General features: G+C 51.5%; 2 protein-coding genes across 3 annotated transcripts in view; both read left to right on the forward strand.

Moving 5' to 3' along the window:
* Nucleotides 1-1495: 1495 nt before the first annotated feature.
* On the forward strand, nt 1496-7501 carry zpd (zona pellucida glycoprotein d). Of its 2 annotated transcripts, none has more exons than XM_008412684.2 (10): nt 1496-1637; nt 1969-2005; nt 2078-2185; nt 2751-2959; nt 3036-3190; nt 3265-3379; nt 5978-6102; nt 6174-6357; nt 6462-6567; nt 6639-7501. In XM_008412684.2, exons 1-10 carry the CDS (start codon nt 1617-1619, stop codon nt 6758-6760), a joined length of 1182 nt encoding a protein of 393 aa, XP_008410906.1. In that variant the 5' UTR covers nt 1496-1616; the 3' UTR covers nt 6761-7501. The 2 variants fall into 2 exon arrangements, with proteins under 2 accessions (XP_008410906.1, XP_008410904.1); XM_008412682.2 differs by having other exon boundaries at nt 1499-1637; nt 3033-3190.
* Nucleotides 7502-8069: 568 nt separating this feature from the next.
* Nucleotides 8070-13971, forward strand: part of mmp15a (matrix metallopeptidase 15a) — a 7231-nt gene continuing 1329 nt past the window's right edge. The window contains exons 1-9 of the mRNA XM_008412681.2: nt 8070-8271; nt 8642-8790; nt 9067-9183; nt 9279-9571; nt 9655-9816; nt 11770-12071; nt 12139-12277; nt 13220-13370; nt 13436-13551. Of these exons, the coding sequence (XP_008410903.1) occupies nt 8170-8271; nt 8642-8790; nt 9067-9183; nt 9279-9571; nt 9655-9816; nt 11770-12071; nt 12139-12277; nt 13220-13370; nt 13436-13551 (1531 nt within the window). The 5' untranslated portion in view covers nt 8070-8169. The remainder of the gene's footprint in view (nt 8272-8641; nt 8791-9066; nt 9184-9278; nt 9572-9654; nt 9817-11769; nt 12072-12138; nt 12278-13219; nt 13371-13435; nt 13552-13971) is intronic.

A 13971-nucleotide genomic window follows, 5' to 3' on the forward strand; every position in this document is an offset into this window, starting at 1 on the left:
ATTAAAAGTGCCAACTTTGCATTATTTTATAATTGAGACTCCTTTATGTTCATGACAGGTTCATGTTTTTGACTGTCATGTCAGTCTTATGCACACCCCGTCAAATAGTGTTACCGAAAAATTAACCACATTGTTTTCTGTGACAGTCGAAATAACACAAATTATTGCTGTCAGTTTTTGACAGTAACTTTAAAAATGGAGCCCAATAATTGTGACAAAGCAATCATTCAGTTTCTCTGAGCAGCTCTTCTGTTCTAGGCTAGCGGCAGTTAACACTTCTAATAAAATACACACAGACATTTCTCAAAATACAATGTGTGCCAATAAAATACTGTTCTCCACTCAYAAACACTTACAATAATGGTACCTTATCGATTAAATGTAGATTTCACCCACCTGTTAAACAGAAATCAGCTTTTATATCAAAATAATGGCTTCGTAGCTATGGTGACTCTGAGCTTCTTCTAGGCTTGAAGTTAGCCTCTCTCGTATTTGCCGCTACTGCCATCTTCTGGTGGAAACTGGTATTGCACCAGAAATGTGCTCAGTCATACGGGTGAAAAAAGAAACAAAGTGCGACGATTATGGATAAACAGATGACGAAAACTCTAAATTTAATTTCTCAGAAAACGTTGTAGCACATTCATAAAACTTTTAGAGAAAGGTAAATGTTTGAGAGGTAAAGAACTAGACTGTTTCTGAAATGCGTGACAAAAAATGTCCCTTTTTCATAATATTTTTTATAATATTCTCCATTTTTGGAGCTTTACTTGAGCAACTATGGATGATTTTCAACAAATTAAGTGAAGCGGAAGAAATGTGRCATTTTCTATCTTTAAAAAGTCATTTCTGTTCAGACTAAAGATGGACTGAAGGAATAAAAGACTAGCGTTATGTAGTGAAACATGATGCACCGTCTCAGCGTTTGTTTTATTTTGAATTATTTTCCCAAATGAGTGTCTTGATAAACTGACTGAAACGCCTTATCTCTGAGTTTCTTCTGTTTTATTTGAGTGATCAAAATTAAACAGTGAACTTCATGCGAAATTTCTTGAGAAAAGCAAATAAGCCATGTCCTTCCTATAAACACAGCTGCTTGTTCTGCAGTCTCAGGCTCTTAARCYAATGCTAAATATGTTTAAACTTCATTCCTTAAGAAAAATAGTTTGTCAATTTATTGTTGGGAACTTAATGCTTTTTTTAACCTCAGTTATCCACATGTTAATGGTTTGGATCGCCTCACTGTTTAAAATTCACACATGAACTAATCCCTCCCCAGCCACTTCTTCCAGGTCCTCCAGGAACCCCAAGGCGTTTCCAGGCCATAGAGAGACATCGTCCCTCCAGGTGTCCTGGGTCTCCCCTCCTCCCGGTGGGACCTGAACTCCTCACCAGGGAGGCGTCCAGGAGGCATCCTGACCAGATGCCCGAGCCTCAGCTGGCAGACATCAAATTAACAGGCCAAACGGGTGTTTAAGGCGCATGCGCGGCTCGCAGGTGAAACCAGGTGTGTCTGATTGCAGCTGTTGAAAACGAGCGCAGGAGAGGCGGCGTGGATCCTCTGTCAGCGCAGAGGAACAGAACCGAACCGAACCGAATCTACTGATTCCCGGAACATGGGGCCGCTCGGTTTCAAGGTGGGTATTTGGACCGTCAGAACCGGTCAGAACCGTCTGACTGGACCGTCAGAACCGGCTGACTGGACCGTCAGAACCGGACCGTCAGAACCGTCTGACTGGACCGTCAGAACCGGACCGTCAGAACCGTCTGACTGGACCGTCAGAACCGGCTGACTGGACCGTCAGAACCGGACCGTCAGAACCGTCTGACTGGACCGTCAGAACCGGCTGACTGGACCGTCAGAACCGGTCAGAACCGTCTGAATGGACCGTCAGAACCGGCTGACTGGACCGTCAGAACCGGCTGACTTGTGCAGTTTGAAGAGCTAAATGTTGCTCTGTCTTCCAGCTGATCCTCTTCGGCTTCATGTGTCTCAGAGTTGAAGGTAAGGACAGAAGAAGTTTTTCTTGTGTGGTTTCCGGTTCGGATGGACTCATCCCGTCCTCCATGTGAGCAGGAAGCTGCAGCCTGGAGAACTGCAGTGACCCCCGGACCTGCGTTCTGTCCGCGGACCGGAGGACCTGCCGCTGCGCCGCGGGACTTTACGGCCCGAACTGCGAACACGGTACGTGCTCAGGTCCCGGAGGTCCTGGTGGCTCCGGACCTCAGGTCTGGTTCTGAAGGCTCGACCCGTTAAAATCATGTCGGTTCTTATTCAGCAGCAGAACCAGCAGGTTTGGACTCATCTGGACCCGCTGGCTCAGATCCTGGTTCTGAGCCATGACGTCACCTGTCAGTGGATTGGTCAGCAAATGACCAACCAGCGGCCGCAGTTTGTCCCGCAGAAAACATGGCCGCTCGTTAAACGATCAAATGGCCAAATATGTTCTCCGGTTTTGCCGGTGATGAGCAGCTGCGGTGTGTCTGGATGCTCTGGGTCTAAAGCCAGAAAGTCCCGCAGATTATTTAGTTTGCGGACGCTCCGCACAGCCTGCGGGTGTCTGCTGTTTCCATGGAAATGAGCTTTAATTTAGGATGAATCTTAACCAATCAGGCGCTTCCGTTTGCTTAAAGCTCCGGAGTCGTTTTCCTTTTTCCTTTTTCCTTTTTCCTTTTTCTTCACGCTCTGCAGCTTTTTGCGGGTTTCTGTCGCCATGACGCTGTCCGTCCTCCTGTCTGTCCTCCTACAGGCGCGCAGGTGAAGGTCCTGTGCGGCAGAGACTTCATGAGCATCCGGGCCGCGGAGGATTTCTTCTCCTACCTGAAGGTCCCGCTGGAGTCGCTGCACCTGCCGAACCGGTCCTGCCGGGCCCAGAGGGAGGTGATCGCCGGGACGCCGTTCTTCATGTTCCGGACCTCCAGGGAGAAGTACCTGGCCTGCGGAGGGAAACCGCTGCAGGTACCGGTCCGGTCCCACTGCTTCAGACCTTCCTCATCCGTGATCCAAACCGACTCCGTCTGTTATGTTGCAGAAGAACTCGACCCACCTCCTGTACTCCCTCACGGTCCAATCGGAACCTCAGGTCAGCGGGAACATCATCAGAGACCCGGCCATTAAGCTGGACTTCACCTGCGTCTACCCGAACCTTCGCAGAGTCAGCCTGCCTTTTCCGGTCCGGCCCATCTCCAGGTGAGAAGACCGGTTCCGGTCATCCCGCCACAGTTTGGACCTCCGGCGGTAATGTAGGTCTCCTGGCTGACCAGCCAGACGGTGATGCAGGTGGAGGAGACGGACGCCACCATCCGGATGGGGCTGTTCGCCGACAGCAGCTTCAGCCGGGCCTTGAGCGGCACGCCGACCATAGAGCTGCAGGACCCGGTGAGGAGACAGCGGACCCGGTTCTGGTCCGATTAATCTAGATTAACCGAATAATGACTGAATGAAAAAAGCTGACTAATGGATTCTTCCAGAATGTGAAGCTAAAACTTAAAGGTTTTATCTTGATGCAAAATGTTTGATTCTTTCAAAACCGATTAATTGACTTACTAAATTAATTACTATGGATTTTTGTTTTCTACTGTACCGATCACCGATCTCTAGTGCTGTAGTCAAGACCACCCAACCGGAGATCGGGTCAAGACCGGGTCAAGACCGGCGTCCTGCGCCACACGACTCAATAAATGTGAAATATGATCAAATTGATCTGAAAGATTCAAAACACCCAGATATGAAACACTTGGAGCTGAAATCAATCATTATCGATTCAAACTCTTCGTTCTGCTTTGCTTCCATCTCTGCCACAATCCGGAGTTCTCCTGCCATCCCTGAAACGATAACTCCCTGGGCGGTTGCCCATGTCAGAAACCAGCATTAATGTAACGCACCAAAYGCTCAACTATGAACTCTGACCAAGGAGCAGCAAGCGAGACGCAACCAAGCAGAAGGCGACTGACTTCCTCTCTCCTGCTGCATGAAGCCCAGCAGCAGAGCTGCAGCATCTGCCACATGACGGGAGACCAAACGGTCAGAGCGCAGTGAGCCGTCTGCTCTCAGGCTCTYGTTTTATYTATTCGCYGATCAAATATCGACGAGTATAATTAAATAAAATGGTTGCTGCAGAGCACCAGAACAGAGAACGGCTCTCAGCGAGGCTCCAGGCCTGTCGCTCTTAGTAAAGAGCCGTTCAGAAGAATCGGATCGTTCATGAATGTCACGTCACTGCGTTGCAGACTTTGGTCACAGCGTTGTTCCATACATGCGGCACGTCGGTCAGCACCTCCGCTCAACAGCTGAGGCAGAGAGTGAGGCGTTTGGCTCAGGGTGTCCCTGAACGGCTAGCTTTGCTAGCATCACCTCACAGCTCGGCTTCCTGCGCTTCTTTCTAAGTGGCTGTAGAAGTTGGACCCGGTCCCACCGTCTGAACCCGAAGCGCTGCTGGATTCACACATCTGATGATTTATGCWGCGGGATTCTGCCGCACACGTCTGCGCTCAGAGGAAACCACTGCGCATGTCTGAGCGCCAGGCGGGTTGAAGGGGGGCGAGAAACGAAACGCGTAACTAGTGAGTCACGTTGTGGTTTGGATGTGAATGTTTTGCATCCAGTGAAGATGCTGAACATTAAATTTATGCTGTAAATTTGGTGACATTTCTGCTAGAAATAAAATCCCGACACCATTAAAACGTTTCTAGAGACAAAGTCCGGTCTGGAGCAGTGGCGGCGCCAGGGGGCGCAATTTGTGAGGAAATCTACATGAACTGACCTGACGGTGTTTATCATAGCAAACTCAGCATGAAGGTAATCAGTAGGAAGAACATTTTATCATAACAGTGATGGTCTAATCAAGCCATGTAGCGGTTAATTAGGCAATTAAATAAACACAAGTTAATTTAAATAAGTAAATATGACCCTTTGCACCTGACGTCACTGTCTCCACCACGATGGATGTCCAAACCTGTTCTCTCCTGTATAAAGCCTTTAAAATAGTAAATGTGGTAGCCTAATATCGCTTTTTTAAGTTGATTTCGCAGTAAAATGGCCACCAGGTGCTGCGCGGTCAGCTGCACGACGGACGAGGGTCAAAACCAAGCTTGTCATTTTATTTTGATGAGGAAAAACGCGCGATGGACATCGGCCTCAATCATAACCGGCAGCTCTTGGTGTAACCGCGGATTTACAGCCAACACTCGGGTAAGAAGATTAACGTTCATATACTTTATAAGTATGATTAGAAAGACGACAAATACCGCAATATGGAGACGGTGGCGTCGAACCATCAGTAACCATGGAAACGGTGCCACGCCGTCAGGTAGCCTAGCATGTTTGGGGAAAATGATTAGCGTCTCGTCTTCTGTACGTTTTTAAGGGGAAACGCTGTTTATGACATGGTGACATGAATCATGTGGCGTGAATTCAGGCAAAGTGGGTCATTTGATCAACGGTCAGGAGGTTCGGAGGTTCGGGTCGGTTTCTAGCTGTAAATGCCACCGGATATGAGCCCCAACCAGGTGTGTTGCGTTCAGACAAATTAGCTCAGCAAGTAGAAACCAGGAATAAAATGACAAAAACGAGTTTAGCCGCTCAGTTCGATCCTCCCGATTCTCACTTCCGATGTACATCATGGCGCTTCGAATGATTAAGGGACGTAGTTGCAGAAGATCAATACTTTGTTATAAATGCTGCTTTAAACAATGTAATATTATCTGGAAGTGATCAGGCTAATGGCTCAAGGCTTCATGCTGACGTCAATAAATCAGTGATTAAAGTTTAACTAGAGGGAAACGGATCATAACTTCAGTAAAATGCTTAGCTCAGCACTAGCGACCCCCGTATCAACATAACGGTTTTAACCTGCATCATTTTTCATGCTGCAGCTTTGAGACGAATCCAACATGCTGTGAAACATTGAAATATTGTTCGTGTTGCAGTTTAACCCTCTCCTTTGACCTTGGACCCCGGGCCCTCTCGCTGTTGCAGGTGCATGTGGAGGTCTCCGTGGCTGAGCCTGCGGACTTCTTCCTGCTCCGGGTCGATGACTGCTGGGCCAGCCAGTCCCGGCAGCCCAACGCCTCCAGACTGCTTCACAGCCTCATCCAGAACGGGTCAGAACCGGTTCTGCTCCTCTCTGTGCTGAAGGAAGCAGTTCCTCACCCTTCCTCCTCCTCTTCCTCAGCTGCGTGGCCGACCCCACCGTGACCTTCCTCCCGCTGGCTGAGGAGCGGGCCGGGCCCAATGGCCGGAGCTCTGGGGTCCGGTTCCGCTTCCAGATGTTCCGCTTCACCGCTGGACCCGCCGAGTTCTACCTGCACTGCCGCGTGCAGCTGTGCGAGCAGGATGACCAGCCGTCCTGCCTGCCGGTGAGCCCTGGCCCGGTTCCGACCTGGCCCGGTTCCGACCTGGCCCGGTTCCGACCTGGCCCGGTTCCTCTGGTCCTCCTAGAACTTACAGTTTTTGTCCTCAGAGCTGTGGCGCCATCAGCAAGCGGGAAGCCGTCAGGCCGTTGCCCAGTCGTGGTCTGTTGTCTTACGGACCGATCCGGGTCGAGGTTCCGGACCGGCCCGAGTCCAGTGAGCTGCTCCTCCTCCTCCTCGTCCTTCATCATCTCCAGGTTCTGTTCTTCATGTCTGCTTTGTTCCAGATGTTCTGACGGCGGCGGTTCTTCCTGTGGCCGCAGTCTGGACGCTGGGCCTCTTCCTCACCCTCCTCATCGTCGTGGCCAAGGCCGGCAGGAGGCGGGTCCCCGGACCCGAGGGCCCCTGATGGCAGGAAGCTCCAATAGACCCTCTTTCATCACTTCCTGTTTTCCTCCTGTTCACAGCAGCTTTTTATAAAACTCTAAATACTTTCAAGTTCTAGATGTGATTCATTCCAGCCAGAAAACCCAAAATAAGATTTATTATGTTTATGATGCAGAAAATAACGTGTTAAATCTGTTATGATGGAGGAACCGGACCAAACCGGACCGGGGGCTCATGACGTGTTGAAGTCATCCTGTAGACGGTCAAATGATTTTTGTTAATTTTGCCAACAGAAAACTAATAACTTACTAAATATTAAAGTGGTAATAAATAAAGTTGGAAAGAAACTATTCCAATTTTTTATTAAATCTGTTTGCACAGCTGCAATTCTACAACAAGAACAGCAGGTGGCGGCCTCGGCTCCTTATGAATGTAGGTCAACTTCAGGAGGTACGGCAAGCCGTTTGACCAGAGAATAATCTAGTTATTTCAATTCAGAACAGGCCCAGATTCAGCTGCTTGGAGGTCCCTTAAAGGGCCCGGCTACCTGCAGTTTAAAACCCTCAGTGATCAACCAGGACCGATTCTACTGGGGCCCTGGCCCCGTCGGGGCCCCACTGGCCCCCCATCTAGAACCGTCCATGGACTCGGCCAATCACAGAGCAGCAGCTCTGGAGGTGATGATGCTCAGAACCGACAGAGTAACCGGGTTGTCGGGACCGGACTGCTTTATAGAACATGAAATAAACAGAATTGCATCTTTGGTTTCTGAGCAGTTTCTTCCTGTTTGTTCAGATTATGACATTTATTTGGAAATTAAGAACGCGGTTCTGCATATTTGGACTTGTTGGACTGAGACCAGAGGAGGAACCATCAGAACCAGAACCGCCTCGGTGAAGGGATGGAGATGGTCAGGTTTAACGAGGACTCTGGCCAGGTGTACCTAATAAAGTGGCCGGTGAGGGCAAATTTCGAATCCAAGCAGTTAAAAAAAAACTGGGCTTCTATTATGTGATATAATGACCTGCCATACAGGGAGGAGACCTGCTCTGACATCATGGATCGACTTTATTCGGGTTTTTCCGTCGTTTTTCGGCTTTAGATGTTGAAATAATGTGACCTGACGGTGTGAGCAGAACCTCACAGGTTCTGATTGGTTCTGATCCACTTCTCCACGGTGACGAAAGGAACTGTTGAACTTTCCAGGATCCGGTTCTTCTGAGCTCGGTTCAGTTCGGGAATGTGAGTCCTGCTGCAGCTGATCCCTGGATTGGACCGGGCCGGAGGATCCGAGCCGTTTTTCGGTCCAACTTTAGATCAGAACTCCAGAGTTCGGAATCCGGACGGGCTGCGGAGGAGGAGGAAGCGCTCAAAGTTACTTCATCTTCATCATCATCATCATCATCGCATCAGCTGCGGCCAGAGAGGAAGATGCGCATCATCATCATCATCATGTCGGTCTGCCTGGTTCCGCTGGTTCCGCTGGTCTCCTGCAGCGCAGAGACGCCTGATGAGGAAAACTTCAACCCGGAGGTAAAGAGGAGCGGCGTTCCCACTTCCGGCCCCTGGATCAAAGTTCCCTTACAGTTGAATACAGAATGACGTGCAGTCCAGTCCGAACCTTTTCCAGTTCCGTGCTGAAGTCATGAACATCTGGTTGATCTGCTGCTCAGGATTTTCTCCCTCAGGAATCCTGATGGTTCCCCTGACCCGTTCCTCCAGGTCCGGTTCGGTTCTGAAGGCGTCTCTTGCTGAGTTTCTCCTCGTCTGTCAGAGCAGGAATGTTGATGTGAACCATCTGCTGCTGGAACCGGGTCCAGTTCAGCCTGTGACCTGAAAACCTGTGTGTGTGTGTGTGTGTGTGTGTGTGTGTGTGTGTGTGTGTGTGTGTGTGTTCTGGTAGGAGTGGCTCCGTCGTTTCGGCTACCTGTCCCGGTCCGGTCTCCAGATGTCCGGCCCGCTTTCGGTCCAGATTCTGTCCAGAGCCGTCAGTGACATGCAGCGCGTCTACGGCCTGGACCCGACCGGCCGCCTGGACGGCGCCACGCTGGCGTAAGCTCCGTTACCATGGCAACCATCTGCAGGCCCAACACGACGTTCATAGACCTTTAACCTTTTAAACATTTCCCAGTTCTGACTGCAAACATTAATTATTTTATTTAATTTGGATCAGAGCAGCAGAGCAAAGCTCAAAGAAAATCTGAAAAGTGTGGTGTGCTTTTATATTCATGAATATTGAGGCGATGTGTGTTTCAATAAGTGAAACATTTCATTTAAAGTCAGTCTTTGTTAGCACATCGGCCAGCCTGAGCTGTGTGTGTGGCGCAGGGCGATGCGGCGGCCTCGCTGCGCCCTCCCCGACAGGACGCCTGAGGCCGGCGAGGTCAGGACCAGGCGCTTCGCCCTGACGGGTCAGCGCTGGGATAAGGAGCAGCTCTCCTTCAGGTTGGTCTCCCTGAGGCTGAAGCGAGCCACGTTTCAGACCAAAGGTTCCGGTTCTGCTGGTTCCGGTTCTGAAGGCGTCTGTCCCGCTCCACCAGCATCCTGGACCAGCGGATCCCGCCCTCGCTGGGTCTGAACCGGACCTCCAACGCAATCCGCCGGGCCTTTGGCGTGTGGAGCAGCGTGACGCCGCTGTCCTTCCAGGAGCGACCTGCGGGGGGCGCCGTCGACATCCTGCTCCTCTTCGCCTCTGGTTTCCATGGAGACATGTCCCTGTTCGACGGCGAGGGCGGGTCGCTGGCCCACGCCTTCTACCCCGGGCCGGGAACGGGCGGAGACACGCACTTCGACGCCGACGAGCCATGGACGCTGGACGCCCAGAACCAGGAAGGTCCGATTCTGGGCGGTTGCAGTCGGGCTGTCCATCCTGTAACGTTTCCATGGTGACATTTGTGTCTGTCACCTGTGCTGCAGGTATCGACCTCTTCCTGGTGGCGGTGCATGAACTAGGCCACGCTCTGGGCCTGGAGCACTCAGAGAACCCCGCCGCCATCATGGCTCCTTTCTACCAGTGGAGCAACGCGCAAAACTTCAGCCTGCATGGCGACGACATCGCAGGGGTCCAGCGCATGTATGGTGAGGCGGCGCAGGCAGGGAGGAGGTCAGCGGGTCAGGAGGTCAGAATGTCAGGAGGTCAGCGGGTCAGGAGGTCAGCGGGTCAGAATGTCAGGAGGTCAGCGGGTCAGGAGGTCAGCAGGTCCTGCTTCAGTCAGGTCTGGAGCGTTTTGCTAACCGTCTGCTCGGCATTCTGCCCTGTTGCTAAAGTTTTGATCAATAAATGTTTCTTTTGTTATAAATCAGTTGTGGAGTTCCTCAGGGCTCCGTTCTGGAGCTGCGCCCCCTGGCTCTCACTATGGGTATTACACTCTACTGCAGTGGAACACTTAACCGTTTAACAGTCACAGACCAGCTAACCTGAGATCGACTCCGCAATAACACATCTGAACATACACTGAACTAAAATATAAGCCCTGTGACATCCTCCCACGCACCATGATGACATCACCACCACGCCCCATGATGACATCACCACCACGCCCCCCTCCTCTTACTGTGTCAAATGTAAGAGTTTCATGAACATACGCAATACATAGAGAAACTCTAACTATATTTTCAGTAATTACTGATCTTCATATCGGCATTAAGAACATCGAGGTTCGGCTATTTGTAGCAGATTGACAGTCATGATCGGGGTCAGGCTGAGGAGTCTGGTTCTGACCCAGTTGGCTTCCCGTAGGCGGGAACAGTCTGATGCGTCTGGAGTTCAGACCAATCAGCTGTGTGTCGCTGGTCTGAGCCGATCCTCTGATGGACGAGCCGATGCGGCGAGTCGGTCAGACGAGGATCTGCAGTCTGTTGGAAACCAGCTCTTAAACGGCCGGCGGTCCGATAACGGGCACTGAGCCGGGCAGCTGCTGCTCTGCTGGACGTCCAACAGGCCAACGGCTCCACGACATCTGAGGCTTTATGACGTGACGCGACATGTTGGGGCCGTTTATTGTCCAGCTGTTGCTCATCTTGTCTGATCACCCAGTGGACATGTCCCACAATGCACTGAGTAAATAACAGAGTCTTGATGCTCGCAGCAGGCTGGACCTCCACATGGCAACAATATCTGACATGGGCCTTTATATTTTTGTTCAGTATATAATTCAACCTGAAATGAAAATATTGCTGTTTCCTCCTAATGTTTGGTAAATGTTCGTTATTTACTGCGTCTGAAGTGTCAAAGCTTTCTAATGAAGTCATGGAAATAAAACAACTTGTTCTTCACTGTCATGTGCTTTAAAAACATTTAGATCCATTTATGATTTAGAAGCTCAATTAAAGAAAAATAGGCTTGAGTTGGTTTAGCAGAAATAAAAAATCATTTTCTGCTCCATTAAATATAAAAACAATCAGTTGTATTAATTTAATTCAATATTTTTAAATTAAATAAAAACAACAATACCTGCTGACCTGAAAGCAGAGCATCATTCATCACCAAAGCCATACGAAGAACAGTTCCGTTCAAAGGAATCTGTTCGCTAGTGAAGGACAGCAGCTTCAGATTCCTCTGGTCAGATAATATTCCTGCATCAGAACCGGATCCAGTGAAGCTAAAGACCACAGAACCACTCAGGAGTCTTCATCAAAGATCCATTAGGAACCGAGGGAGACGACAGATGAGTCGGATCAGAACTGGATGTTCATGTGATTCTGAACATGGCGACAGATTCTGAGAATCTAAGGAATCTGGGAAAATTCACACCAGCGTCAGAACAGGAAGTGCATTTTTCCTGTTTTCCTCCTCAAGCTGCTGAGGCGACCCGGTTCTGTTGGCTCGTATGATCCGACATGCTCACAGTCGGCCAGAAATCAAGGGATCAGGAGCTGCAGGATGCCAGCTGGTTGCTTAGCAACCAGCTGCTCAGAGAGGCCGCATGTCAGGACAGCTGCATGTGGCTCTGCAGGCGTCCTGTTCGGTTCTGTTGGGTCGGGTTCTGTCCGTCGTTCCCTCAGGTTCTGTTTCGCTCTCTTCTTCCTCAGGTCCTCCTGTAGCCTCTGATGCTCCTCCCACGCACCATGATGACATCACCACCACGCCCCCCTCCACATCCTCCTCACCCACCCACTCAACGCCTGGTCCCCCCGACCCGACCCAAACCGAGCCGGATCCAACCCCCACCCCTCCTCTGGCCACGCCTACCTCTCATCTGACTTCGCCCATCACCGCCCGGACCGGGCCGGACCCGGTCACGCCGGCGGTCAGGAGAGACGCCCCGCCCAGCATCTGTGATGGAGACTTTGACACGTTGACGTTGCTGCGGGGCGAGATGTTTGTCTTCAAGGTGAGAGCCGACCCTAAAACCCGGCCCGGCTTCTAGAACCTGAGCTGTAAGCTGTGGCTGTTTGCAGGGCCGCTGGTTCTGGAGGGTCCGGAGGAACCGGGTCCTGGAGAACTACCCCATGCCCATCTCTGTCTTCTGGAACGGTCTCCCTGACGACATCGACGCCGCCTACGAACGACACGACGGGAAATTTGTCTTCTTTAAAGGTAGAGACTTCCTGCTGCTTCCTTTCACCGACACCATAGTGGGAAGGTTTCTCAACATGAGGGGAGGGACCCAGTGTGGTTCCGGTGTGTCGGGCCGAGCTGCAGCAGGAAAACGCGGAGTTAAAGTTCTCTCTGCTGCACCAACCGCAGAAATGAGCAAATTAAAATTAAATAATACATTTTGTTTAAAACGGCAACAGGAAGGAAAACTCTTTGGTCACGAGTCACATGACCAGCAGCGGCACGTTGCCATTGGCTGAAACGGGCCGGTAGGCGGGGCCCTTTAAACCTTTATTCATGGCCGATGTAACATCCTGTCTCCTCGTCTGTCCTCCTCTCTGTCCCGTCTGTCCTCCTGTCTGTCCTGTCTGTCTCCCCGTCTGTCCCTTTTTCTGTCCTCCCGTCTATCCTCCTCTCTGTCTCCCCGTCTGTCCACCTCTCTGTCCCGACTGTCTCCCCGCCTGTCCTCCTCTCTGTCCTCCTGTGTCTCCCTGTCTGTCTTCCTGTCTGCCCCCTCTCTGTCCTCCTGTCTGTCCCGTCTGCCTCCCCGTCTGTCCTCCTCTCTGTCCTCCTGTGTCTCCCTGTCTGTCCTCCTGTCTGTCTCCCTGTCTGTCCCCCTCTCTGTCCTCCTGTCTGTCCCGTTTGTCCTCCTGTCTGTCTCCCTCTCTGTCCTCCTGTGTCTCCCCGTCTGTCCCTTTTTCTGTCCTCTCGTCTATCCTCCTCTGTCTCCCCGTCTGTCCACCTCTCTGTCCCGACTGTCTCCCCGTCTGTCCTCCTGTGTCTCCCTGTCTGTCTCCCTGTCTGTCCCCCTCTCTGTCCTCCTGTCTGTCTCCCTCTCTGTCCTCCTGTCTGTCTCCCTCTCTGTCCTCCTGTGTCTCCCCGTCTGTCCCCCTCTCTGTCCTCCTGTCTGTCTCCCCGTCTGTCCTCCTGTCTGTCCTCCAGGCGACAGGTTCTGGCTGTTCCGGGAGGCCGACGTTCTGCCCGGCTATCCTCAGCCGCTGCATCAATATGGCCGAGGAATCCCCGCCCATCGGATCGACGCCGCCATCTGGTGGGAGCCCAACGAGTTCACCTACTTCTTCAGCGGCGACAGGTACGCCCTGCGGCGCCCGCGGACGCTCCTGCCGCCCTGAGTCATCAGCTGCTGCTTGTCTGCAGGTACTGGCGCTACAACGAGGAGACGCGCAGCACCGACCGCGACTTCCCCAAACCCATCAGCAGGTGGGGCAAGATCCCGGCCTCGCCCAGGGGAGCCTTCCTCAGCGAGGATGGAGGTACTGCTTCCTGTTTGTAGCTCCGCCCCCAACCAACAGAGAAGGAAGCTGGAAACCAGAGCCAGTAGAGGAGCAGAGCCTGGTCAGAGCGGTTCTGATTGGACTCCTTCAGGTCGGTTCTGACCGGACCAACGTTTGGGACTTCAGTCGCTGATGAACCAGGGCAGCTGCTGGTTGTGGTGAACAGCGCCCCCTTGTGGCCCTGCCACCATCAGTAGCTGTTCACGTTGCATTAGAAAAGGAAAACGTGGAATTAGAAATAACTCAATGCCACGAAAAAGTTTTTATACTCGCATGAGGTGGATGGAAACAAGTTTACTGATGTAGCCACTTTCCCAGTCCAGACCTGCAGCAGGAAGGACTCTCTCTGGTCCATGCTAGTTCCAACCTCTACTTCCTGTTTCCAACCTCTACTTCCTG

Source organism: Poecilia reticulata, linkage group LG6, assembly GCF_000633615.1.
Source record: "Poecilia reticulata strain Guanapo linkage group LG6, Guppy_female_1.0+MT, whole genome shotgun sequence".
Lineage (NCBI taxonomy): Eukaryota > Metazoa > Chordata > Actinopteri > Cyprinodontiformes > Poeciliidae > Poecilia > Poecilia reticulata.

Excerpts from the sequence above, each read along its gene's own strand:
- zpd (XM_008412682.2), top strand. The coding sequence starts at position 1,617 with ATGGGGCCGCTCGGTTTCAAG. Across the intron at positions 3,191-3,264 it reads CCGGTCCGGCCCATCTCCAG|CCAGACGGTGATGCAGGTGG; the intron begins GTGAGAAGACCG and ends CTGGCTGACCAG. Across the intron at positions 6,358-6,461 it reads ACCAGCCGTCCTGCCTGCCG|AGCTGTGGCGCCATCAGCAA; the intron begins GTGAGCCCTGGC and ends TTTTGTCCTCAG.